The sequence below is a fragment of the Mixophyes fleayi genome, chromosome 1 (genome assembly GCF_038048845.1).
Source record: "Mixophyes fleayi isolate aMixFle1 chromosome 1, aMixFle1.hap1, whole genome shotgun sequence".
NCBI lineage: Eukaryota > Metazoa > Chordata > Amphibia > Anura > Limnodynastidae > Mixophyes > Mixophyes fleayi.
The window spans coordinates 234,052,301-234,079,884 of record NC_134402.1 but is presented as its reverse complement, the minus strand read 5'-3'; the positions used below and the strand labels follow the sequence as shown (position 1 = coordinate 234,079,884).

At 41.1% G+C, this 27,584-nt stretch overlaps 1 protein-coding gene across 2 annotated transcripts in view; it reads left to right on the top strand.

The window, feature by feature from the left end:
• GTPBP3 (GTP binding protein 3, mitochondrial) overlaps positions 1-27,584 on the top strand; it is a 112,471-nt gene that overhangs the window by 45,980 nt on the left and 38,907 nt on the right. For both annotated transcript variants that reach the window (XM_075207822.1, XM_075207831.1), the window contains exon 5: positions 26,105-26,307. In XM_075207822.1, the coding sequence (XP_075063923.1) occupies positions 26,105-26,307 (203 nt within the window). The remainder of the gene's footprint in view (positions 1-26,104; positions 26,308-27,584) is intronic.

The window sequence follows — 27,584 nt, the reverse complement described above, 5'->3', positions numbered from 1 at the left end:
TAACAGTATTCCCCCATATAAGTATATATTTATTCTTGTGACTGGCAAAATTTATTATAGCACACACATGACTTGATGCCTACTCTCCTGGTTTTTTAGAAAGGAGTTTTTGTGAATCATTCAATCTGCCAGGAACGCTACATGTACACGAGTAGAAATACTAAGCATAAGTACCACAAGATTTGGTCCCATTGGTATAAATCACGTTGCTTACGGTCTAATGACCTGGAAGTTTGTTATTCTCTTACTTTGTCCCTAGACTCCTGGTTGGCTTTACCCTGCACGCTATGTTATATGTTGTTTACTCACTGCTCTGTTTTGTTAGTATTACTACTGCTGCAACTTCTCTTAATCCCAGGTATACATACAATAGCTTTTATATTTGCTGTTCGTCTAAATGATTGTCGACTCATGTCTGTTGATTACCTATCTGGAACAATATTACGCTTTTTTCTTGATGGTGGGATATCTTACGGGTTATTAGTTTAGTTTGACATATGGGTTTCTTTTTGTATTTTTTTGTATTTTTTGTGTTTGCTTGTAAAAATTAATAAACATTCCTTGATTAAAAAATAAAAAGTAAATACCGAAGTTCTACTCAACCCTCTGCTGATTTAGAGCTTATTTGTCCTGCAACTCAAGTGCAGCTTGATCCAGTGCCAGTCTTGGCATACGCCATGTCCTGTGCCTGCTGCCGTGTAGCCTGTGGAGATACCGCTAGCCTTCGCAAATCAGTTTGTCAGCAGACTGTGTCAGTCTCCCTAGTTGACCCCCCAAATTCATACCAGCCATCATATATTCAGTATTGGCAAGGGAACTGTCTCTTCAGCAGGTTATGTTGGTTATCTTTGCTTCTTGAAAATGTGTGACTGAAAGTATAGCGGACGTCCAATCAAACTTATCCTTAATTAGACAAGACCTTCAAAAAAATATGAGAGAGAGTTGGGGAGACAGAGCACAGGATTTCCACCTTAGACGACATCACTTCTCACATGAAAGGGGTGATCTCAAATCTTGAGAAATCTCCATCAGCACACTGCTATAGCGAGCAAAGTATCCATTTCTACTTGTACACTTCTGTATGGAGATCTATCTGATTTTGACCTCCGCAGAAATAATTTAAAATGTATTGGCTTACTTGAACGAGTTGAGGGCTCTAACCCTGAAGCCTTTCTAGAGAGATAGCTTGTGGAGGAGTTTGGCAGAGATTCGTTCACACCTCAAGGGATCTAGATATATCTAGTTGGATATGGATATACAGGGTGGTTATATGGATTGGAAAAGGTACAGTAAATTATAGTCATTCTCTGGTTTCTCCCTCTGTCTGTTTCCCTCTCTGTGTGTGAGTGTGTGTCTATATTAGGGAATTTAGACTGTAAGTTCCAATGGAGCGGGGACTGATGTGAATGAGTTCTCTGTAAAGCGCTGTCGAATTAGTGGCACTATATAAATAGATTATAATGATGATGGTTTACCTTTGTTTGATTTTCTGATTTACCCTGAAATCATTGCTCCAGTTCCTTGGTCTGACCACTCAGCTATGATGTTACGGCTTGACGTTTTGCCACCTTTCATAGCATGTTACCGATGGAGATTAAATGCCCACTTATTTCTAAAAAAAAGATAATATCAGCACAATATGACAGACCCTACTTGACTTTCAAGCAGACAACGACCAAGATGAATCTACTCCCACTACACCAACAGATGGTCACTGAACGGAAAATCTTAAACTTCTAGCCGTATGAGGTCAACTTGGCATGCCACAATAGCAGCTAAGACTCTTCAATGGCTTCAACAACACTACTATGAAAAAGGGGACAAAGCAGATACACTGCTTGCTCGTAGGCTTCAGAGCAAGCGTACTTACAACCGCATTGTGTCCATCAGAGATCAAGCTCAGCAATAACTATATGAACCCCAGGCTATAGCAAATAGATTCCTCACTTACTACAACTTACTATATAATTTTCCCCCACCCACAGACACCCCCGAACACCTTCTGCACCCAAATACTTAACTATCTCCACACGTAGTCCATTCCCCGTCTCACTGAAGCACAACTGTCAATCTTAAACACTGAGATCACGACAAAGAAGATTAAAACGACCATTAAGACCCTCAGAAATGCAGCAGCCCCGGGCCCAGATGGCCTTACTACATTCTACTATAAGAAATTTGCCTCTGACCTTGCACCTATGCTTCTCTCCCTCTTTAATGCAATTTAAAGTGGTAAAACATTTGAAAGAGATACCACAAGAGCGGATGTTATTGTGATCACCAAAAACGAGAACCCAATCACTGTGAGAGCTACCAACCAATCTCACTCTTGAACGTAGACTTAAAGCTATTTGCGAAAATACTTGCAAAAAGACTGATTTGCAAGTATTCCCGCCCTGGTTCACCTAGACCAGGTAGGTTTCATCCCCGCTCGTCATGGAGCAGACAATACAAGACAAGTAATTGATCTAATTGAGGCAGCAAATCATGCTCCGGTCCCTACTCTCGTGGTGTCTCTTGATGCAGAAAAGGCCTCAACAGGGTCATCAGGCGCTTTATGAGAGCTACCCTCACTGCAGTGTGATTTTGAGGGCAATTGTTATGCAGATTAGCTTCCGTTTATTACAACCCCTTAGCTACGGTTTGGGCTTGCGGCACCTCCATTCTATATTACAAATGGTACCCGACAAGGCTGCCCACTCTCCCCTTTGCTACTCGCTCTAACAATAGTCAGTGGTGTCTCGTGTTCGCAACAACTCAACGATCACAGGGATCCAGGCGGGTATGACTGACTATAAGATCTCTATGTAAGCGGATCATGTTCTCCTCGCAAATACCAACCCTCTCACCCCCCTCCCTTCTCTAAAGAGTGAACTTAGTGAATATGGTGTAATATCTAACTAAAATTAATATGGACAAATCCGAAATCCTACCTCTTAATTTGTCTTTCCACCTCCTATACACCCTGAGACAACAATCAAATTTCCGAGTGCAACTAGACAAGCTCAAACACCTCGGGATCTACTTATCGGGTGACTATAACCAACTAAATTGTTATGGCCTGATGCTTTTCTGCACTAAGTCCCTACAGGTGCAGTTCTGCATTTTCACCACTAGTGGCCGCTATGTGGATTGTGTGTCCTCACTCAGCTGTTAAGTGTTTTGCTGATCACCAGACCATAAAGACTGACCTGTGGCAATCATTCCCTGCTGGTTCATTGTTTGTGTTTCAGCTCTGGATATCTGCATGTGTTTCAGCTCTGGAACCCTGTTTATGTTACAACTCTAGATTTTGCTATTTATAATTACCTGGACTTTGGACTCTGATTTCATTCTGACTTCACTCTGCATCTCTGGAGCCTGGCAAGTTTAAAAGACTTGTTTTGCATATTATTTCTGGACATTTTGTTTCATCCCTTGCCTGGCCCTTCAGCCACTGAGATCCACCCCTGCCTGTATTCACAATAAATATTTAAGTTTACCAGCATCATTGTTTCTGTACATTAATATTGTGGAATATACCTGAGAGCCGTGACAGAATGAACCAGCCAAACTTCATGGATCTCGCTGGGGCCACACCTGTGTCAGCTTTTGCAGACTTATCTATGCTACAGGCATTACAAATGGACATAATCCTGCTACGCTCCCAGCTGGCTAAGTTTTCTACCTTGCTTATGGACCCACTCAGAAGGCTGTCAGACTCTGTCTCTTATAATGCAGAAGCAAGTGATTTGTCTCCACCAACCCTCTCTGCTGTGGAATCTGTGCAAGCAGCACGTTGTAATTGTGCTCCTACAAATTTGCAGTTTACTAAGAACTATGGTTTAACTAATTCCCGGTTCACAGGTGGTCCACGTCCCCATCTCTCCGAAGAGGAGCGGCGGCGCAGAATAACAAACAAATTGTGTCTGTACTGTGCCAGCAAAGAGCACTTCTTACAAGACTGTCCTATCCGTAGACCACATCAGCCTACTGATCCATCCCCTGTTGTTTCCTCTCTGCATTCCAAATTTGTTTATGTTCCATCATTTATTCCTGCCTCCAGTGCCAAGCTTCCAGCTCCTGCCTCCAGTGCCAAGCTTCCAGCTCCTGCCTCCAGTGCAAAGCTTCCAGACTCCGCCTCCTGTCCTGAGGTGCCAGCCCCTGTTTGCAGTGCCAACCTTCCAGTTCCTGCTTCCAGCTCCTGTGCCAAGCTTCCAGCCTCTGTTTCCAGTCCTGAGATACTATCTGCTTCAGAGAAGGCGCTACCCTTTCAGTCCGCTCAAGAGACATTATTGAAGGTCCAGTCCGAGTTGTTGATCAATACAGTCCAGCCCGAGTTGCCAGTTTATGCGGTCCAGCCCGAGTTGCCGATCTATGCGGTCCAGCCCGAGTTGCCGGTCAGTGCGGTCCAGCCCGAGTTGCCGGTCAGTGCGGTCCAGCCCGAGTTCTTACTCAGTGCTGCCGCGTCCGAGGCTCCTCACAGTGCTGCCGTGTCCGAGGCTCCTCACAGTGCTGCCGCGTCCGAGGCTACTCCCAGTGCTGCCGCGTCCGAGGCTACTCCCAGTGCTGCCGCGTCCGAGGCTACTCCCAGTGCTGCCGCGTCCGAGGCTCCTCCTACCGCTGTCCAGTTTAAGCTGTGTGCCCAGTCCGGGCCTTCAGATATGTATGCTCAACCCGAGTTCTCTAAGCTGTGTGCCCAGTCCGGGCCTTCTGATATGTATGCTCTACCCGAGCTTCCTGAGTTGTGTGCCCAGTCCGGGCCTTCGGATGTATGTACTCAATCTGAGTTCTCCAAGCTCTGTGCCCAGTCCGGGCCTTCTGAGTCGGGTGCCCAGTCCGAGGTAACAGCTGCTAACCCACAGCCTAGGTCTTCTGAGTGCCCACCCATGGACTCCTGTGCTATAATTGCCAAGGCTACCGCTTGTGACCTTCCCATGTTTCAGCCTCTGCCTTTTGATAGGGACCTGGATCAATTTTGTGCTCTTACACGGCAGTGTTTCAATAATTTCCATTTTAATCCTTATTATGCCAATAGCTTTAATCAAGTAGCTACCATACTAATGGGTTTTAAAGGAAAGGCTCTGGAGTGGGCGCTGTCCTTGATAGAATCTGATCACCCCATTCTCTATCATATCAGTATCTTCATCGGTGCAGTGGCAAAGAAATTTTGACCACCCTCTCTTTTTGACCCAGCCTCTGATATCATAGAAACTTCTATGTCTTCACCGGAACCAACATTATCTCTAATGCAAGCTTCAGCATCTGCCGATATTCCAGATCCTGAAGCAGCTATGTACTCAGCTCCGGTCGGGACACCTGCATCTGAAAAGAAAAGACATCGTTCCAAAGCCCGTAAGAAGAAAAAATCTGCTGTCTAGGTTGGGGAGAGGAAAAGAAAAAAGCGTCTGGAATCCGCTTTGTTTAAGGGGGCGTACTGTTATGGCCTGATGCTTTTCTGCACTAAGTCCCTACAGGTGCAGTTCTGCATTTTCACCACTAGTGGCCGCTATGTGGATTGTGTGTCCTCACTCAGCTGTTAAGTGTTTTGCTGATCACCAGACCATAAAGACTGACCTGTGGCAATCATTCCCTGCTGGTTCATTGTTTGTGTTTCAGCTCTGGATATCTGCATGTGTTTCAGCTCTGGAACCCTGTTTATGTTACAACTCTGGATTTTGCTATTTATAATTACCTGGACTTTGGACTCTGATTTCACTCTGACTTCACTCTGCATCTCTGGAGCCTGGCAAGTTTAAAAGACTTTTGATTTGCATATTATTTCTGGACATTTTGTTTCATCCCTTGCCTGGCCCTTCAGCCACTGAGATCCACCCCTGCCTGTATTCACAATAAATATTTAAGTTTACCAGCATCATTGTTTCTGTACATTAATATTGTGGAATATACCTGAGAGCCGTGACATATATGCTGCTAACTTTCCCCGAATTTTGGACTCATTTAAACGTGACCTTGAGAAGTGGGATAGACTGTACATCTCCTGAATTGGCCGCATAACAGCGGTGAAAATGAATCTGTTACCCCAGATTTTTTATTTGTTTCAGACACTATCTATTCGAGTACCCTCATTTGCACTTTAGACCCTTCAGAAGCAAATTGCCTGATTTGTCTGGGCAGGCGGACATCTCCGAGTGCAAACTCAGAGGGAGGGCAGGGTCTTCCAGATATTATTATTATTATTATTATTATTATTATCATTTATTTGTTAGGCGCCACAAGGTATCCGCAGCGCCGCACACAGTACTAACAGTAGACTATATAGGGTGAAACCATATAGAACAATAAACAAAAAGTACCAATACATCAGAAACTCTGGCTAGTCATATGCAGTAAAGACGGAGCGGAAGAACAGGTATGGAGACAGGAGGGGGGGCCCTGTTCATACGAGCTTACATCCTAAGGGAGGGTAAACAGACCAGGCACAAGAGGAGCCAGTTGAGGCAAGAGGAGAGAAGAGAGGACGAGCAAAGGGAGGAGATGGGGGTTAAGTAGATGGTCGGTAGGCTTTGAGGAAGAGGTGAGTTTTGAGTGCACGTTTGAAGGAGCACAGAGTAGGAGAGAGACGGATGGAATGAGGGAGGTCGTTCCAGAGAAGGGGGATTGCACGGGAAAAGTCTTGGATTCTGGAGTGGGAAGAGGTGATAAGGGTGGAGGAGAGGCGGCGGTCGTTGGCCGAGCGCAGGGAACGGGCAGGAGTGTGAATGGAGAGGAGGTATCAAACCAGATCCGTAAAAGCTAGGTATAGAAGTCGCCGCGTTCCAGGCCGCCTCTGCTGCCCCACACATTGTTCCACCTGACTGTCTCATGGGAGCAACCCCTGCGACTTAGGTGATCTTTCTTCTAGCCCTGGCCGGTCCTCCCTGTGTTACCTGTCGCTGTTGGATCCTCCCTCTGCCAGTTCTCTCTCAACGTTGTGACCGAAATTACCGAGTGGACCCCGGGCAGCCACTTCCGATCTGCGACTGTGAGACACAGACCACGGGGCTAGACACTCCAGAAGCTGATGCTTCCACACTACCACTTCCTCCATCAAGCCATAAAACCTAAGTAGAGCACAGATATAAACAGCGCATGTCCATCTATTCAGCTCTGCAGAGCCCTATAGGAGATTGAAAGTGGACACATTCTCTAGACCAGGACCCTCCCCACATAAGAGGTGAGAACTCTGGGTGCTCCTATCATCAGGGCTGTACTGTAGTCACACAGCCAGCTAGCCTGCCTAAGCCCTGCTGAGGTCTATCAAATAGAATTGTGCACGCTCTGCAGTACACTATGGAGGTGCTATAAAGACCTCCGCAGCACACAGCATTGCCACAACCTATGCAAATAGCCAAGTGTCTTTTAAGACACATATTGCTGAGATGTCAAATACCTAACTCATTTGTGTTTCCCACCCATGCCTTCATGAACCGGAATGCAATATATCTTGTCTGATTGTGACGCAACAGGGCCCATCATCGTTCCAGCCTCCTGGACCCTCTCTAGTTCCTTATATTTCTTTAGGATTTCTCACTACGCCATCACTAACATGTTGGCTAAGATAACCCCCAGGTGAATCAAGGCCTCCAGGAAGACGTCAACAGTACAATTCTTCAAACCTCAATCTACTGCATCTTCTGGTGCAGTTGCCAAGCATAGAGGCTCAGAGCATGCTGGAGCATCTACCCCAGTACCTGTTTCATCTCCATCCCTCGCAACACCTCCACAATTAGACCCAGATGGCCTGATTACTGTCAGAACATTGCAGCTGATGTTTGCTTCCTTTAAAGGAAGCAAAGCATTCCTTTTGGAATCTTTCTCTAATTTCGATTTGTCAAGCTTTGTCAAAGGCTTGTTTAAAAAACTGCTCCCTGAAGCCTCTACACCACGCCAAGGCCGAGAGCTGGTCTAGAGTCTGCACCTAGAGGCACGCTCATGCGTCTACACTACTAACATGTTAAGGAACAGATCTTACGAGCAGCTAGAGCTTCTCCAGCTGAGGAGATTCTTCAGGGCATTCAACTCTTCCTGACTTCTCTCCAGCTACCGTAGCCAAAAGACGTACCTTCCAGTCTATCACCAAAGCCCTACGAGATAGCCAGATTCAATATCGATGGGGCTTTCCAGTTAATGTCATTTTCCAGCGTAACAACTCTACCCACATAATCGCTTCAGTGGAAAATGGAACACAACTTTTGACATCTTGGGATATTTGGATGCCGTCAACTGATTCAGTACCCTGAATAAGAGTGCAGAGAAAGTGGTCGCGTGTCGATGGATACTGAAGAATGGACACCTTATTGCATCTTTAATATGACGTCCCTCACCCCGGTGAGACCCATGCTCCCATCTTTAAGCACCTCCTGTCCTATTTACATCCTTCACTGACATTGTTATCTTTTGGAGTCTTTACGTGTCAAGATGTTGGAGCAGGAAAGACTGAACTTGGAGTGAGGGGTGTTGGTAAGCAGAACTGTATCTCTTGCTTCCATTAATAGGATTCCTGTTGCTTTCAGGACTGATACTGTTTTTATTCTATGCAAAAGTTATATTGTTGAATTCACGAATGTTTGTTACACTGTTCATTTATTGGTATGGGTGGGAAACCCTTTGGTTTGTGCCATATCACCACAATTACTGATTTTGCCAGTTAAATGCCCTCCCGACATCTACTTTATTGGGTTATTTCTGTTGGTTTTTCTACCTGTATATCCTCCCCCCTCCTCATATCCACATCCCCCCGGTCCTCTCCCCTTCCTCCTTAGGCAAATACACTTATGCTCTTTATCTCTACAATTGTCAGCGTTATGGCCCTTACTACCCAATATACACTTGGATGGTTAAATGTTTGCATTGAATGTACTGGGTTGAACTCCCCCCATCCCCCCACCCCTCCCAAACGCCAGTTGACCATCTCATATTTCTACAAAGGGCTGATGTCGTAGCTGTCGAATAAACTCATTTTCTGGCCAAGGCCCCCTTGTCTTCAAAGATAATAAATTCTCTCTATGTTATACAGCCAATGCCCCTTTTAAAAAAAATAGAGTGGATCTTCTGTTCAGTGCCAAAGTCAACTTCACTCTTCTTTCTAGTGTTGAGGACAAAAACGGTTTTTTGATTGTGATAGGATCCTTGGATTGTCACTTAGTCACTTTAATCTTTCTATATGCTCCCATTTCCTGTCAAGTGCCCTTTCTCAGAGCTGCATTCCGTGACATAGACAAACACAAACGGGGCACTTTTATTTTTATGGGAGATCTCAATATAGTTGCTGATGGCAAACTTGATAGATCCGCTGCTCCCACCCCTTGTACTCTGGTTACTGTGGCGGGTCCCTCTGCCATCTTTAGACTGCTGGCGGAGTTCGGGCTTTATGAGGTTTGGAGGATTCAAACCGTGTTGGAGATTGATTACACTTATTACTCCTTGGTTCATAACTCCTACTCCCATATCAATGTAATTCTTGCGTATACATGGGCACTTCAAAATACGAAATCAATTAAAATCCTCCCAATATCGTGGTCCGACCATATTGGTGGTGTGGACTTAGCGATTTCCTAGATCGTTGATTCCCCCTGGCACATGGCGCTTGGCCCCTCATTTACTTAATCTTTTAGAAGCCAAAGAAGCACTCAAGGAGACTTAAACTTCATATTTTGCAACTAACTGCTCGGGGGACACCTCTGTCTTCAACTTCTGGTGTACACTTAAAGCGGTCCTACGGAGTACAGCTTATCAGACAGGAGCAAGACTCAAACACGCATCACTATATTATCAAACAAAGTTGGAACCAGAGCTCTCTTCTCTTAAATCCATTAACAAGTTGCACCCTTCAGGCGACCTTAACAACAAACTGCACAAATTAATTCTGAACTTCAAAAAAGTATTTGTGCTCAGCAAGCAATGGGCATTTTATGTCAAAAATATTATGTTTCAGGTAATAAGGCAGGTAGAATGCTTGCTAGGAAACTAAGAGGACAAAGGGCACAAAACCGTATTAAACATTTGGTAGACGATGCTGGAGCTAGAATATCCAACTCGAAAGCCATTGCTAATGCCTTTGGGGCTTATTACTCCAAATTGTACAACCTGTGTGATAGCACCAGCACCCCCCAGCCAACCAAGTCTCTAATCAAAAGTTTTTTGAGCCAGCTCAACCTCCCATCTTTAGACCCTAACTTAAAGGAGGCCCTTAATGCCCCATGGACTCAGTTGGAGATTTTGTCAGTAATTAAATCATTATCCAAGGATAAAGCCTGTGGACCTTATGAGTTTATTAACCATTTTTATTCTATGTTTCAGTCTGAACTTACCCCTCAGCTAGAACAATTGTATAGTGAAGGCACCCGACAGGGATACCTTCCGTCAGAGATGCTTGAGTCCTGTATAGTGACGATACCCAAACCAGATAAGAACCCAACTCAGAATTATAGGCCAATTGCCTTACTTCGGATATAAAGATCTATGCCAAATTAATTGCAAACCGTCTTAGCCCCTAATCCCAACCCTAGTACACCCAGATCAAGTAAGTTTCATTCTGTGCCGTCAGGCATCTGATAATACTCGCAGAACAATTAACATTCTGGAACAAGTGAACAAGACCCTAGACGAGTTGATAATTCTTTCTCTAGATGCAGAAAAAGCCTTCGACAGGCTCCACTGGGGATATATGTGGGAGATCCTTGTCCGATTCGGATGCAGTCACAAAATTTTAAACTCAATCATGGCGTTGTATAATGGGCCATCAGCTTCTGTGTATAGTAACTGTTTCACATCAGACAAATTTCTAATTACTAACGGTACTAGACAGGGGTGTCCCCTCTCTCCCCTCATATTTTTGTTAGCTTTATAACCTGTAGGTGGAAAAATCAGACAACTTCCTCACCACCCTGGTATTACCCTCAAATAAACTATGCTTATTCGCTGATGATATTTTGTTGTTTATCACCAGCCCGGAGACCTTGTTACCGATTCTACATGACTTGCTGCTCAACTATGGCAGCGCCTCATACTATAAATTAAACACATCCAAAACAGATGCCCTACCTATTAATGTTTCTTGGCTTCTCCTGACTCGTTTAAAGGCGTCCTTCTCGTATTCTTGGAGAACCTCGTCGATATCATACCTAGGGATATTGATTACCCCACTCCACACACACACACACACACACACACACACAGATACCCTGATTGAGGAAAATTACATTCCACTACTGTTACAGTTGGCCAATTAGGCGAGGTCTTTTCAGTGTCACGAGGTCTCCTGGCTGGGCAGAATTGCTGCATTTAAAATGTCTACCTGTTTCGCATGCTTCCTTTTATATTACCCAAATTCTATATAGATAAGCTACACCAACTACTTACCTCCTAGGTGTGGAAAGGTAAGCCCCCAATGTTATGACTCGTTCCAAGAGGTTGGGTGGTTTAGCCCTCCCTGACATAGTCAAATACCAGGAAGCAGCCATACTGGCACAACTATGTGATTGGTCTCTCAGAGCTCTCCATAAACCATGGGTTGACCTAGAGAGTGACTTCGTTCAATCCTTCCCACTGGCAGACCTCCTTTGGATTTTTTAACCTTGGCGCCCACCATCATCTGAACTCCCTAGGCTTACGAAAGATACGTTGCAAGTGTGGCATAAGACATTGAAGTCCACAGGAATCGTGGCCCTTCCTGCATCCAACCTTTCTATCTTCACCCTAATAAAATTCATTCCAGGCCTCAATCTTAAAATATGGTTTGCTAAAGGTGTTACCACTATTAAAACTTTATTCTCGGGCCAGACTATTTTATCCTTTTTGCAACGTCAAGATCAGTTCCAGATAGTAAACCAGGACTTTTACAAATACCTAAAGGTCTGTCACTGGTCGACTTCTTTACACTCCCAACACCTCACCCAACAACAGCCGCAACAGCATCCGCAACTTTATGCTAGAGCAATGACAAGGGCTAACAGGGCTGCCATATCTTTTTGGTACACATTTCTCAACTCTGAAAGCGAACTGACAAAGCTCCCCTCCCAACATGCTTGGAAGAGAGACCTAGGCCTGGTACTAGACGAGAATCAATGGGATCTAGGGGTAAATGTATCAAGCTGAGAGTTTTCCGGGTGGTTTGAAAACTGGAGATGTTGCCTATAGCAACCAATCAGATTCTAGCTATCATTTGGTAGACTATACTAAATAAATGATAGCTAGAATCTGATTGGTTTATCAAACCCGCCGGAAAACTCTCAACTTGATACATTTACCCCCTAGTCTTCCAAAACGCCTATCCAATGTCAAAGTGTCTTAGATGTATTACAAACTACTTCACAGACTTTACTTAACCCCAGATAGGCTCCAAAAGATGTGGCCAGCACAATCTAAGTTCTGTTGGCGGAATTGTGGAGCGATAGGTGACATTCTACACATTTTCTGGAGCTGCCCTACTGCCCATATCCTATGGTCTGCAGTGTATGCTATGGTATCCCAGGTTATTAAGACCCCAGTTCCCTATACTCCAGAGGATGCACTTATACAGCTCTTTCCACCACAGTTATCTTTTGATGACCTATATATATATAGTTGCCAACATATTTATAGCAACTAGGGGGGTGATTGCCTAAGCGTGGAGAACCCCCTCTCTTCCTCTGGTCACTAAAGTAAACTAAAGTTCAGCTAAGCTGTGATATGGAAACACTAGGTGTCCCATATTCTTCCTCTTCTTCCTCACATCATATGCTGTGGTTTGTCTGGAATGATTATATATCTAAGAACCCTATCCCTCAAGATACCGCAAACACATTACTGTCCTCTTAATAACTCCTCAACTCAAGGGAGTGTTCTATAAACTTGTATACTGTGACTGTGATATCAAATTGCACACTGTAAATTCTAGTGTATTGTATGTGTACTACCACCTCTTTCCTTTCGCCATTTTCCCTCTCCAACTTCCCCTTCCCCTCATTTTAATGTCTGCTTTTCTTTTATGCTATGTAAACTGAAAACTTCAATAAAAACTCTATTATGGGAAAAAAAAAAAAAAAAAAGTGAAGAGATCTCTCATTCTGACTCGAATTGTATCCCCGACAGAGTGTGCCTGATTTAAACGCATCTTGTGGCAGCAAAATTTTCGCTCTAACAAATCCTGGGTGGTGTGGACCTACCATGCTGTTTACTCCTCCAACTCGAGGTGTATGTGTATTAAAAGAGAGCCAAAAGCGCCTTGGCGTGGCGGATGGCTTAAACATACATTTGCAAATGTGTGCAACAAAGATTTTTGCATTTTTATCTACAGTAGAAATGGCAGATCTGTTGCTGGCTATAGCAGTGTGCTGGGGGAAAAAATGTTGTGTGTATGTTCCTTGCAGGATAACCCCACCCTTTCAAGCACCTGTTATGGCCTATAAATTGATTTGAGCAGCTTCCACTTTTGTAAAGTGCTTATTTTGCCTCAAACTCTGCCTCATTGAGACTTAAGTGACTTCATGCTCTGAAGGAATGGGCTGACCATTTACTCAATATATCAAATCACAGACTGCTCTTCTCCAGGCACGCTGTGTGCACTCAAGGGGCCAAAAATGGCAGTCTTATGATTTACCTGGCTGAGACTGCGGGTCTGAGTTATTAAGGAAATTAAGGCGAAAAAAAGGAGTAAATGTTCCCTGGGACAAATCCATGTTACAATGCAAGGGGTGCAAGTTATTTTATTATTTTGCACATAAGTTAAATCCTGGGTGTTTTTTCATGAAGCATACAAATAATTAATAGCTTTTTTACACAGAAAGTTAAGGTTGGTCTAGGACTATATCTGTCCACCTATAAATCTGTCCACCTATAAATCTGTTCACACATTTTAAATTTACCTCCCCCTCCAATGCAACATTGTTTTGCTCAGGTGCAAAGATACTCCTTTTTTGTGCTTTGATTGCCTTAATGACTCAGGCCCTGAGTCACTAAATTGTACTGTCTCTGCTATTTCGGATGACCAGGTTATCAATTTTTTCATAGTGGTCAAGTTACCGAAGTTACTTGCGTTTATTCTAACCACCTGTTTGGCTACCGGTCACATTATTCACACAAGCAACTAATGAAAATCTTGAGCAAATTTTGTCTTCCCAAACTAGATGTAGATTCGCTGCTTTACCTTAGTGACCCCATTACAGTGGAGGACATAGATGCAGCAATTTTGTCATTCCCAAATAACAAGGCCCCTGGGGTGGATGGGCTGCCTGTGGAGCTGTACAAAAAAATTGGAGCTTTCTTTATTCCAGGCGTGGCCTACTTGTGGCTCTCACAACCCCTGGAGAGCCACAGGCCTGCTTTACACCTACACTTCTTGATATGTTCAATAACTTACTAGCCCCTACCTCATTTCCACCTTCTGTGTCTGAGGCCTTAATTATTGTTATTCCCAAACCAGAAGGATCCTTCCTACCGACCCATATCTCTATTAACTGCTGATGTTAATATTCTTAATTAAGTGTTAGCCATAAGGTTTAATAATGTAGTAACCCAAACTTTCACCAAGACTAGACTAGCTTTATGCTGGGGAAGTCAATTAACCCAAGGTGCCTTTTTTACTCACCTACAGATGTCACTGGCTCCTGGTGACGAGGCAATGTTTGTGTCCCTGTATGCAGCCAAGGCATTTGACTCAGTGAAGGGACGTTTTCTGTGGGAGTTTATGAGGAGATTCAGTACAAGCCCTAAATTTATTGAATAGAGGCAGTGGATATATTCTATTCCAGCAGCCAGGGTATGTGCAAGCAGATATGTTACAGGTCCTTTTAGTCTGGGTAGAGGTGCCAGACAGCGCCGTCCACTCTCCCCGGCCCTGTTTGCCCTTACTATTGAGCCTTTGGCATGTGTCATCTGGGCACATCCTGGGATAGCTGGCCCCAGCCTGTGAGGAAAGTATTGACAAAGTTGCACTCTATGCTGATGATATGCTTCTTTTTCTGAAACTGCAACCTTAATGAGTTACATAAGTTGGGAAAGCTAGCGCTTAACATAAATCACTTCAATTGATTGGTTATATGTAAATAATTACTTTAAATCATTTGACTAATTAGGAAAGGAATTTGTAATCACCGATCTGTTTCATAGTTATTTACGAATGAGACATGCTCTTGCTGACCAGTTTAGAGGTCTTTCCATAATAATTAGCCCTGCTCCGATCAAGACACTTCTTCGGCAGGCTGGATTAGGAAAACTATGTTCATGTTATATGCTCATATTTTACCTTGTTTTGATTCGGATTATTTGGAGTCTCTCAGAATTAGGTGGGAGCCTGAGCTTGGATCACTTATTGAAGAGCAATGTGGTTTCATGTTGGGCAGCTCAAAGGAGACCAGCTCCTGCACTAGCTATCAGCAAATCCATATTCTGAATAGATTGTTTTATATCCCCCAAGATGGAATGATTCTAGCTGCCCCAAATGTTGGATTGAATAGCCTTCCTTTTGGCACTTACTATGGAATGCCCAGGGCTCCAGCTGTTCTGGACTGATGTGGTAAAAGGAATGCAGACAATCGGGATAAATGTCCCTCTCCTATATCCTAAAATATGTATATTTGGGATTTCTTTAGATCTTGTATTGAACAAATACTTATGTCAATATGTAATTCATCTCCTAGTCTTAGCCAAGGTTGTTTTTGACAGAAACTGGATGTCTAGTGAAAATCTTCAACCTTTGCTTTGGTAAATGATGCGGTGGGGCAATGACAAGTATACCTTCAACTCCAAGAATTACATGCAGAATTGTTATAAGATCTGGTCTAGGTGGATACATTCTAGATATGCGGTGCAGTCCGTCTTGGATTTTTTGGATTAGGTCCAGGTCTGAATGCCAAGCCCTGTAAATTAGATATTCAGTTCTGGTCGTATACTGAATTTTATCTTTATATATCCATATGTCTGTATGAATCGGTAACAATGTTTCTCTGAGATTTACTTTTGATGTGCTATATAATTTTTATTTCTCTATGTACCTGGGATTGTTTATAGTTTTCAATTGAATTAGTAGCTTGATTTGCTATTTTGTTTTTTGTTATTGTTAACGTAATTCCACCGTGTTTCAGTACCAGGTGCTTTGAAGGTTTTTAACTGAGAAATTGCCAGTAAGTAGTTCAACTAAACTGTTATAACCATATCTATTGCATGTTAGTCAAGTGAGGGAGTGTAGATCCCACCAGAATCTTGTGTAAAACTCACTGGGTGGTTCAACCTCCACAAAGGACTCCTAGTAAGAATCAAGTTTCAGAGTTATCAGTTGTGGGTCTGATGTAGTAACATCCAACCATAAATCATAGTTTTGCAATAGTTTAGAAAGTCTTCTGGGCTTTTATTTGTGCATTTTAGAAAGGCATCTAGCATAATTATGCAAATTGTTATATGCATTTCATTTGAGCATTTTTTTGTTTAAACATATATGCGTCAACCTCAGATTCAGCCCCTAACTGTTATTATCGTAGATCTGTAAGGCGCCACAGTGCTCCGTAGTGCCATATAGTAGAGAAAACAGTACATACATAAAACAGGGACATAAAAGACAGACAACATAAATTAAGACATGAAAACAAAGGGTATGGAGGACCCTGCTCATTAGAGAGCTTACATTCTAAGTGGAAGAGGGCACAGCTGAAACAAGAGGAGCAAATGTGGTCCAGAGTGGAGATTGGAGATAGTTGCGAGGGTGCATTAGTTTGAATAGTGTTATCGGGGATAAGCTCACCTCTAAAAAAGAGATGGGTTTTCAAAGAGCGTCTAAAGGTTTGAAGGCTGTGGGAAGATCTGATTGAGAGTGGTAGGGAATTCCATAAGTGGGAAGCAGAACGGGAGAAGTCTTGTAGGCAGGAATGAGAGGTGGTTACTAGAGACAAGGCGAGGGTCATAGATAGATCTAAGAGGGTGAGAGGAAGAGTATTTTGATATGACATTTGAGATGTATGAAAACTGTTTACATGTCTTGTTAATACAGCATTTCATGAATTGTACAAGTACATACAGACATACAATAATACAGATCGAAATTAAGATTCCCTTGAAACTTGGGCACACATTCCATTAAACATTTAAACTTCCTTTTTAATGTTCTTAAAATATTGATCAATTTCTTCAGAGTTATTAGTAGAAGCGTAAAAAACCTATTTGATTTATTAAAGCAACTTCCTTGTTGGCTATCAATAAATTTAAGACAATTCTATTTTGAATGGAAACCGTTCAAGTGGCTCTAACTTCTTCAGTGAACTTTCCTGTAGCTGCGGTGGTCTATTTTATCTAAATTCCTTGATATGTCATTTACACCCTTCATATCTAGGAATACCCATTATGGCAGTGGTTCCCAATCTTTGTCAGTGCGTGGCACCCTTAGAGTCCTTAATTTTTTCAAGCCACCCCTCTAAAATAATTACCAAGCACTCCCGTTTTATAAGTAGTTGGGTCAAAATAATGTAATAAGTATTTCGGTCAGGACAGAAATACTTAGTAAGTTGTTTGCAAAAATAATGCACATAAATCCAAGGGAAAATAATATTTTTATATATTTTTTTCGATTATATTTCTGTTAAAGAATAATTTACAGCTAATATTAAGAGGAATAATATCAAGCAAAATAAAACAGCAACATGTACATAAATTATCACACTGTGCCCCTTCATCCTCCCACTGTGCCCCTTCACAATCATACTGTGCCCCTTCATTCACATACTCTGTGCCCCTTCATCCTTACTCTGCCCCCACCTTCATTATTTTGCCCCTCCATTGTTTTTTGCTATCACCATTCCCCTCTGTTTCTTTACTTAACTTACTTGGCCTTCCTTCTTCTATTTCTTCTGTCTTCTTTTCTATCTTCTTACCAATCCGGCAGCGCTGGGACCCAGCACCCACCTCACTCCTCTCACTCCTGCAGCTTCTCACTGTATGTGTCGGGCGTGAAGATTTTCTTCTGTCCTGCCCACGGCACCCCTGTGACAGCGCCACGGCACCCCTGGGAGCACACTATGGGAATCGCTGCATTATGGGGTAAATGCTCATAAATACCCTACAAATTTAAGCATACAATCCTTTTTCTTAACTTCCTATAGATTCCTTTAAGGCAAGGATGTTGAATGTCTCATTGCTAGTAACACATAGCTTGCATAAATAAATGTTAAACAATCCTCTGGGAGCTATTTAAAAGCATTTTTCCTGCATACATATGGAACAGTCCGATATGGAGCATCCTACACGTGGGGGTTTTAATAGGAGAGGATGCATATAACTAAGAGAGTCCTTTATATCGTTGGGGGGAATGAGGAGTTGCTATATAGCTCAGGAGTATTAAAAATGAGATTCTGAATGAACATTTACAGACCCTAATCTATTAAAACTGAAGTATACTGATTGAAAGACCAATAGATAATCATGATCAGTATTGTTTCTAGGTGCCTGAGTGTGTAAGATCAGTCCTATTCAGAAGACTCGGACCATTACCATTGTACACTTTTGGGATATAAGGAATGGCCATTGGGGGAAATCCTTACTCAAAATGTACAGGGATATGGGCACAGATCCAACAATTGGTCATATTTACTTGTATTTGAGTAATGTCTAGCCATCATCATCCATGAATCTTCTGTCCATATTGTCTTATTAGTTCAGTAAAGGTGCTAAAGACATGGAAATAAAGAAAGGTAGAACACATCTTTACACTTCTAGGCTCCTAGAGCCACAGCAACTTAGGTGGAAGGTAGAGAAAAGCACATTGTGTCCCATGAGAAGAACTCACTGGCCTATCATGTGTATCACAGGCACTCTTAACTAATGAACCTGCATGTTTTAAAAAGTACAGCCTTTTAGAAGAAGGAGGACCACAAACTCTCAAACTGGCAGATATAGCTTAATGAGGTCCTTGCAGTAGTCTTCTTGCAGTGAGATGTGTGGTCCCATTTATTTCATCCTTGACCCTTGACAGGTGTGTGTGTGTACTTAGCACAACTTGATATATTTGATGAAGGCAGTGTAATAGTTAAAAATTCATTAGTCACTTGCAACTCAAGAGCAGACAGAGGTACAAAAGATGATTATGCCTGTTATATGTCTTCCCATGAGTATTTGCTTTGAACTTACTCACGTTTTCCAATTTGATTTTGATTGATACTCATGAGTGGTATATGTAAGGCATCTGGCCACTTGATTCCTGCACATATTTTGTTATTTAGAATCTTATTGTGCCTTTATACTCTACCTGAAGCTTGTGGATTCTACAGGTAATGAAGTTTCTGATTCGTCCCCAAAGCTCTACATACTTCCTTAGTTACCTGTCACATGAAGTGTGTGCCTCAGTTAGAAATGATAAATAATGGAATACTGGGAATAAATTACTTCAATAATTTCATAGCTACAGATGTAGCATCAGATTTTGCACTTTGAAAGGCTTTAGTTCATCCTGAACCGTGAACAATACATATTCAAAGTGACAGCATTTTATTATTTGTGTGAAATCAATGTGCAAATTGAAAAATGGACCGTATGTTGTATATTTTCAGATTTACCCACTTTATCTGTTTGGCATACGTTTAAGCAACAGAATTACATTGGTGGTGCAAGCCAGTTCTTATTCACAGCAGAAATAATCTTGCCTCATGTACCAACATGTGCCATTCCAAGGTGCACAGTAGTAACATATGGGAGTAGAATATGTGGGGCCATCAGGCACCTGTCTGGTGTACTCCTGGGTTTTTCTGACTGCAAAGTAAAACCCTCCATGGTGAAATGCAGTGGGCAAAATACCTGCTCTCCCGGGGGTCTGGGAGAACTACTAGAAAATTTAGAGTCTCCAGCACATTACAAGACGGTAAGCAAGTAAGAGTAAAGCAGATATACCTTCATATATCCTTTTCAGACTCTCTGGACTTTAATTTGAATTGTAGCAGAGTAAAATTAGACTGTATTGCAAACAAGGCATATATTGTTCCCTGATAGTTGCCAGAAAGAGCCAATAGTTACCACTAAAACTTTTCCCTTTGAAATTGAATCAGTGAGTGAAGTGTCATTTGATAACTTAGAGAAATAAAATATCACTTAGTAGTTGATGTATCTCAAAGTTATTCTTAATCTACACACCTGCTGTGAGGTAACCTCTTTCTTCTCAGAGTTAAGTATAATCATGAACAACACCAAAGATATATCTGGAGTTAGTAAAATCAGTCACGTTAATAAATCTATTTACTGAGTGGACTTGTACATACTTGGATATGCCAGAGCTATAAGCTCTGTTACCTGTCTCTGCTAGGTATAGGTAACCAACTTCTTTCCCTGCCAAGGCATACAAAAAATGTAGTTGTTCCTGCTGTGACTATTATTACAATATTTATGCTAAACAATATTAAAAGAATAGTTAGTCATTGCATAACAAGGAATTATCTGATCAACCCAGACTTTCAACATCAGATGCATTTTAAAGTCTGTCAGCTGAGAGGAGGACAGTCTTGAGGCAAACGCTCACAGAGAAATGTTTCTCTTGCCTATTGTGATGTGCCTGGGCTCTTTTGCTCAAAATGCTCAAATGTATCATTTGTAGTAAATCTGTCTAAATCTGTATGCTATGATTTTGTCTAATGACTTGTCCCTAGCTAATATCTTTATAAAGGTGCTTTCAAATGTCATAATCATTGAATGATTCGGCCTCTCGTTTTTTTCTGGTAACCTCACACTGGCCCATCCGCATGATGGAGTTTTCACATACCCCTGTCCTACCTGACAGCTCTAGGATATGTGAGATGTGTCTATGCTGCCAGGGGGCATTGAGTAGTTCGAAGAAAATAGTGGAGAACGGCAGCATAACTGCAATGTTATCTCCCAGCTCTTGACCAGCCTCTTTAAACTCCTTGTCAGGGGTGATCTATGGCAAAGGTGAAGGAGACATTCTTTGAGTTCCCTTTGCTATTATTGATGACCTATTGGGTCATGGAGCTGCTCTCAATCTTTTGGCTGCAAAAGGCTTCACTTTCTCCACTGTCTGTGAACCTGTTCTATTATAGGCTTATAGTGAACAGTTTCCTGTCCTGCACTGAATTCTGCAGTTCAGTACAGCAGTGGAAATAAAGCCCAGATGGAGGTATGTAATACCACGTGACAACAGGAGACTGCACAATATATGGCCATACTAGGCCATTAGGTTCTACTGAGTAACTAATATTAAAGTAATTCTATCGTTTTCAAATAAGCATTGCCCATGCGTTTGTATTGTGTTTCTAACGCACAAACTGATTTTTTTTTATCAGATAAAATTCAGGTTCAATACATGATTATAATATAATACAATACAGCCAATACCAAAAGATACATACATACCGCTGCGCTACCACGGGTACCAGTGAACAGTAGTTTACCCTTGAACACTGTGGTCAGAGTAGACTGAAGACTGGGAGCGCAGCTATGATCATATATACATTCAGTGTTACAGAGAGAAAAATGCAGATGACGTGGCTTGCTTCTATAGGTCCAGACTTCGGGTGGGTCCAGGGTAAACAGAACATAGGCTAGTTCAAACAACCACCTCAAAGGCTGAGGTCAACATTCCAGATGAATCTCCCGCCCAGAAACCAGTTACAACTAGTCCATTAACATTTTACATTCTGATATCAATCTGACAAGATATTGCCTAACATCAATAACTAGAGTATGCAATATGCGATCTCTTCGGCGATGGAACCGGACAGCTGCTGATGAATAGGGGATTAGAATGATATCAGACATGACACATTTCCTATAACCTGACCTTAAATAACACTGAAGTGTACATATAATCATAATATATAAACTAATAATAAACGAAATACTATCTTCTCATAAATTACTGTGTAACGGAACCAATATGAATATGAATTATATAAATCACTAAATGTTGTAATGCGAGTGTGTACGTGCGTATTTTACCATGCGATAGCTGTATGCCACGTGTAGTGTGGCATACTGAGTGCAATCGACCAATAAAACAATATTAACCAATATACTTTCGTTCATCCAATTATATGACCGACACTAAGTATTGAGCATTATAGTCCACACTTATGCACCAGGGAATGCCCTGCATAGTACACAAACCATATGGCACGGTTTGTGTCTGGGTGCACAGTGTGTTTTTTGTTGATTTTCGTTCCAGTGTATGTCTTTATGCTATATCTTTGTGCGTCAGGGTGCTCATATTTGAAATAAAAATCTAAACCATTCTTACACAATATCTAAAATATTAGGTGCGCCAAAAAAAAACAAGCATTTAATAAATAAAATAAAATAGAGAGATGGATCACTTCTTCTAAAATACAATATTGTCTTTATTGTAAAATTAGGTCAACAACTTGATTTTTAATTTTTTTCTGATGGACGCTGATTGTTTAATCTCCTGAATATGCAATGTGTCATTGACTGTTGTTTAATGCTGACTTTTGCAAATATAATATAAAAAAAAAATATATATATTTTTTTTTCCATCAAATATTTTTATTGATGATTATAATATTAGGAGTTTTTCATTTGTTTTTTGAGTATCCCTTACTCTGTTCTATATATGGCAAGTAAAGTTTAGGTAGAGCACACTTAAACCCAGATTGAAAAGGAAACATATATTGAGATCCTGTTATATTTGAATACCATCAGAAGTAAGCTCAAATCTCGTGCTTGTTTTTTTTAAACTCAAGTTGCGTGCAGATTGCTTTCTGAAGATGAATTCGGCCCATGCTGTCTGTGGTTTATTACATTAAAATCTAACTATATATCTGGTAGCACACTAGGGGGTAAATGTATCAAGCTGAGAGTTTTCTGGTGTGTTTGAAAAAACAATCAGATTCTAGCTATTATTTATTAAGTACATTCTACAAAATGATAGCTAGAATCTGGTTGCTATAGGCAACAAGTTTAAACACTTAACCCGACATTTCTGCTTGGATTTATGTATATTAAAAACAACTTACTAAGTATTTCTGTCCTGACCTAAATACTTATTATGTTATTTTGACTCAAATAAATAAAAAACGGGACTGCTTGGTAGTTATTTTCGAGGGGTGCCTTGAAAAAATTATGGAGATTCTAAGAGTGCCACACACTTACAAAGTTTGGGAACCACTGCCATAATGGGTATTCCTAGATATGAAGGGTGTAAATGACATATCAAGGATTTTAGATAAAATAGACCACCGCAGCAACAGGTAAGTTAACTGAAGAGGTTAGAGCCACTTGAACGGTTTGGGAACCACTGTACTATGCTAAAGAGGACCACCCTAATATTAAGACAGCAGGGTCATATTGACCCTACCATGCTATTAAAAGCAAAATGTGTAGAAACTGTGTTTTCTGTACTCAATTGCAATAAAATTCCAACTTTAAAGGTTGTATTCATTCTATGGTCATCTTGAGTATAGAAATACAAACACACACTTTAGCACCTGTCAACCCTCCCTGTGCTGGTCCCCCCCCTGTATCCTGGATGCTACCCACCTCTCTTTGTCTCTTTTCCCCTATGTATGTATCTATCTCCCTCAACTCTCTTATTCTCTGCCTCAATTTGAGTATTTTCCTCTGTGTGTATCAAACTTTTTTCTTCTATGTTTTCTCTTGGAGCACCAGATATGGGTCTTTATATTATTGTTAGCTCCAGATATGGCTCAGCTCATTATTGTTGTCACATGATATTTTTTGGCATATTTTGGGCTTCAGGTATGGCTCTGGATAGGCCTGGACTAATTCTTCTAAACTTACCACCCTACAGTATACCACTGCCCCTCAATTAGTATGCCAGCCAGAAACCCTCATCACATTATATATAGACAGTACAGTGGTACAATGGTTAGTGCTGTGGACATGGGTTCGGTTCCAGCCAGGGCACTGTCTGTGTACTTTGTGTGTTCTCCCTGTGTTCATGTGGATTTCCTTCCATTACTTCAGTTTACTCCCACAGTCCAAAAACATACTGTTAAGTTAACTGGTTTCTGACTAAATTAACACTAGTGTGTGTAGTAGAGACCATAGACTGGAGCTTCTTGAGGGCAAGGGCTGTTGTGAATGATTAAAGCTCTGTAAAGCACTGTGTAATATGTTGGCACTTTATAAATAAAGTTTATTAATAGAATTCCAGAGCATCGCTGCCCAGTAAAGCAGGCAGTGTCCCCCTACTTCCCACAGTGTAGCAGCCAATTTACCCCTCTATCCACAGAATGGCTACCAGACCACTTCAGAACAACTTTTTTCTTCTTTTTTTTTTGAATTTGCCTTGGCGGCCTGGAGACAGGTATTTCTCCAGCGGTTTTTTATGAACCTGGGGCTTCCAGTGTGCCTGTGCGATCTGGGGAGCTGGCAAGTATAGCCAGGGAGCTGAGCGTAGCTGCCCCATGATATTCTATGGTAAATTGTGGCGAGTGACGATTTTCTATTGCTGAGATGAACAGAAATATAAAATCTTCATTAAAGAGGCATCTTGATAAATAGACCCCTGAAAATCTTACTGCAGTGTGTGTTATCGTGTGTGCCTAAGCAACTGTAATGTCTAGAAATAGAACAGTCAAGAATATAACAGAACAGTCAAGTATATAATAAAGTATATAACAGATTGTTAGTGTAATACTTAAAATCTATGAAACTATCTGTTTCAAATGCTGGTCTAAATTTAAAGTAGGGAGGCTGCCCAGCAGTAAAATTGGATGCTAAGATAATAGTGTTAGTTGTGAACCCCCAGAGAATAAAGGTAATTTAAGATTTACTCATAATTATACTTTAAGAAATTTGTTCTTGTTTTAATTAGTTTCCCAAATGGATAAAGTATGTAATGATATCTTTCAGAGAAAACCAGTTGCTGTAAATATGTTTTATGCTAATGTTTCTATGATCACCAAATTGTTTAAGTATTATACTCTATGTAAAAATGAAAGTTCTAAATCTGTTCTGAATCTTGACATGAAAATGTATGCTAAAATCCTGGCTTAACACCTTTTCAAATTTGGAATCATTCCGGACAGCAGGCCAGTGACCATATTTTCAGGGTCCTCAACATCCTTCAAGATGCCAATCAAGCTTGAGGGTTATCTTGCAAAGTTTTAATATTGTGAAGGCCTTTGACACAGTTAAAGTTTCCCAACACCCCATCCATTAAGGAGTGGTTGCAGAGAATAGAATTATACAGGTTAATGGATTAACTTTCTCTTCAGCTGACAAGTTTGCAGAATATTATGTCATTTGGTGTTCCTGGTTTGCAACTAGCTCAGTTGACGAGTTCAACCCTCTCTTCCTCAACCGAGAACGATCCATGTTAATTACAGTTTCAATGAGGTAGCTCCTCTTTCCCCACCCGATTTCCCCCCATCCCCCTTCCCCTCCTTCTCTCTCCCTTTTCTATGTTTTTCCCTGGCTGACGCCCAAGTGTGACAGTATTACACTTCTCGTTTGTTTCTTTTTCTTAATTTCTCTCCTCCTTGGTTAAAATTTATATATCTTTTATATGCTGTAAAATAGTTTTGTTTTTTTAAAAATGTCATAGCTACTTCAGTGGTTTGTTCATTTTGACTTTGTTGATGCAACATGTTGTAAATCACGATGTTATATTTAATATAGAAATATTATAAGACACAGTTAGATGGAATTATCTATAGGAAGTTTTGGAGTTCTTGGGAATTTTGGGAAATTTTGCTAACACAGTAGATGTTCTAAATGATCACTTTGTGGCATTTAATTCCCATTTGTGATCACTAGAGGCATTTGCTCACCTACATTTTTGGAGGCATTGACACATTTTCTGCAGAAGGATCGGGATATTGTTGGATACTTAAAAAATGGGTCAGATTTCATAGAAAGCCTCCATGCAGGAAACACACTACTGTCGTTGACCATACCCGTGTTCAATCTGCCAAACCTTTTCATAAACTGGATGGGATTTCACAAATATCTGGACTAATCCAATTTAACCCCTTCTCGCTTGTGGTTGGTACTTAAAGTAATGCCATTTTGTCTTTCTTTCTTAGCGCTTTGAACTCCATCAAAACTATTTGTAAGAGATGCAAACACTCAACTTTGTACATTATTGCAGCTAGACTAATACAGTATTTTAATGCCAAGCCAATCCACCCTAAAGTCAATGTAGACAAACCTCACACTCTACAATTCTTATTTCTAGGAAATTTACAAATGCTCCGTCCAGCAGAACCAGGTGAATTCACCAAAAGAGCTTTTCAAAATGGAAAACTTGATCTGACTGAGGTAGAAGGTCTTGGGGATCTCATTCATGCAGAGACTGAAGTTCAGAGGCGACAGGCCTTGCGCCAGATGTCCGGAGAACTTGGACAATTATACCATAGCTGGGGCCAGCAGTTAATCAGGGTTAGGCTCTAAGTATTATTGTTGTCTTTCTAGTGACTTTGTCGATCACTGTCAGGTGTTACACAGACAGGACACTTATATTTACCAGAATAAATAAAACCCATTCACAAATCCCCCAAAATAGACTTCTTTAAAGGAGTATCTAAAGCTAGTTAATTGAGTTTGCTTATCTAAAGGTAAAATGCACTATTTGGCTCTACCATGACTTTTTAGCGAATAGGCTAAAATACAGGCTCATGAGCTGATACTTATGAGTCTCCAGTAACCCCATTTATTTTCAGTGCAGTTGTATAATATATAACGTTTACATTGCTGCATTCCTAGTTTGCTAATACCTGTGCAGTATAACTTGAAGAAACTAGTAATTTATTGAAAAGTGGATAAATTTACTACTGTTACAATCACTTTTCAGCATTTTTTATCCGATAGATTCTGTACTGTCATGTCAAAATATGTGATCCCTTCTGAGCGCTCCCTATAAACTGCAGCCTTGATAAACACTTAAGTGCCACTTCACTCTATATTCACACATGCAATATTTGTGTGTGTATCTCAGGCCCTTGTCATATATAATACAGAATTTGTACACATGACATAAATCCAAAAAAGATCATGAAAAACAGTCTCATCAAAAACACATAAATAAATAAGAGTCTCTCACACAAGTTCTTTATGACAACAGTCAAGTGGGTGCACAAAAATTCTTCTTTTTCTAATGTCCAAACAATAAACCATTAAACGCCTCGTTGTTTGTGTCCAGAATGATCAAACACGGGATTTTGTGCTAAAAGGAGATCGTTACCATTTATTACATTTATTTGTTGTCTCTATTTTTTACATATATGATTACCATTCTGGACACAAACAACAAGGCGTTTAATGGATTGTTTGAACATTAGAAAAAGAAGTTTTATTGTGCAGCCATTTGACTGTTGCCAGTATGGACTTGTGTGAGACACTCTTATCATTTATCTGTGTTTTTGATTAGACTGTTTTTCATGAACCTGTTCTGGATATATACCATGTGTACAATCTCTGCATTATATATGACAAGGGCCTGAGATACACACATATGAATATTACATTCTGTACTGTGTGCATGATAGTGTGGATATGAATTTGTCATCAAAAGCTTGATACATGTGTTCACAGCTATGAACACAAGTGATTGTCTATGCCAGATTTAGAGTGATGTTAAAAAAAATAAACTTAACTAGTTCAGTTTCCCCCTTCGCTTACTCATCAACTGTATGTAAAGTCTTCTGCTGGTTTAAGCT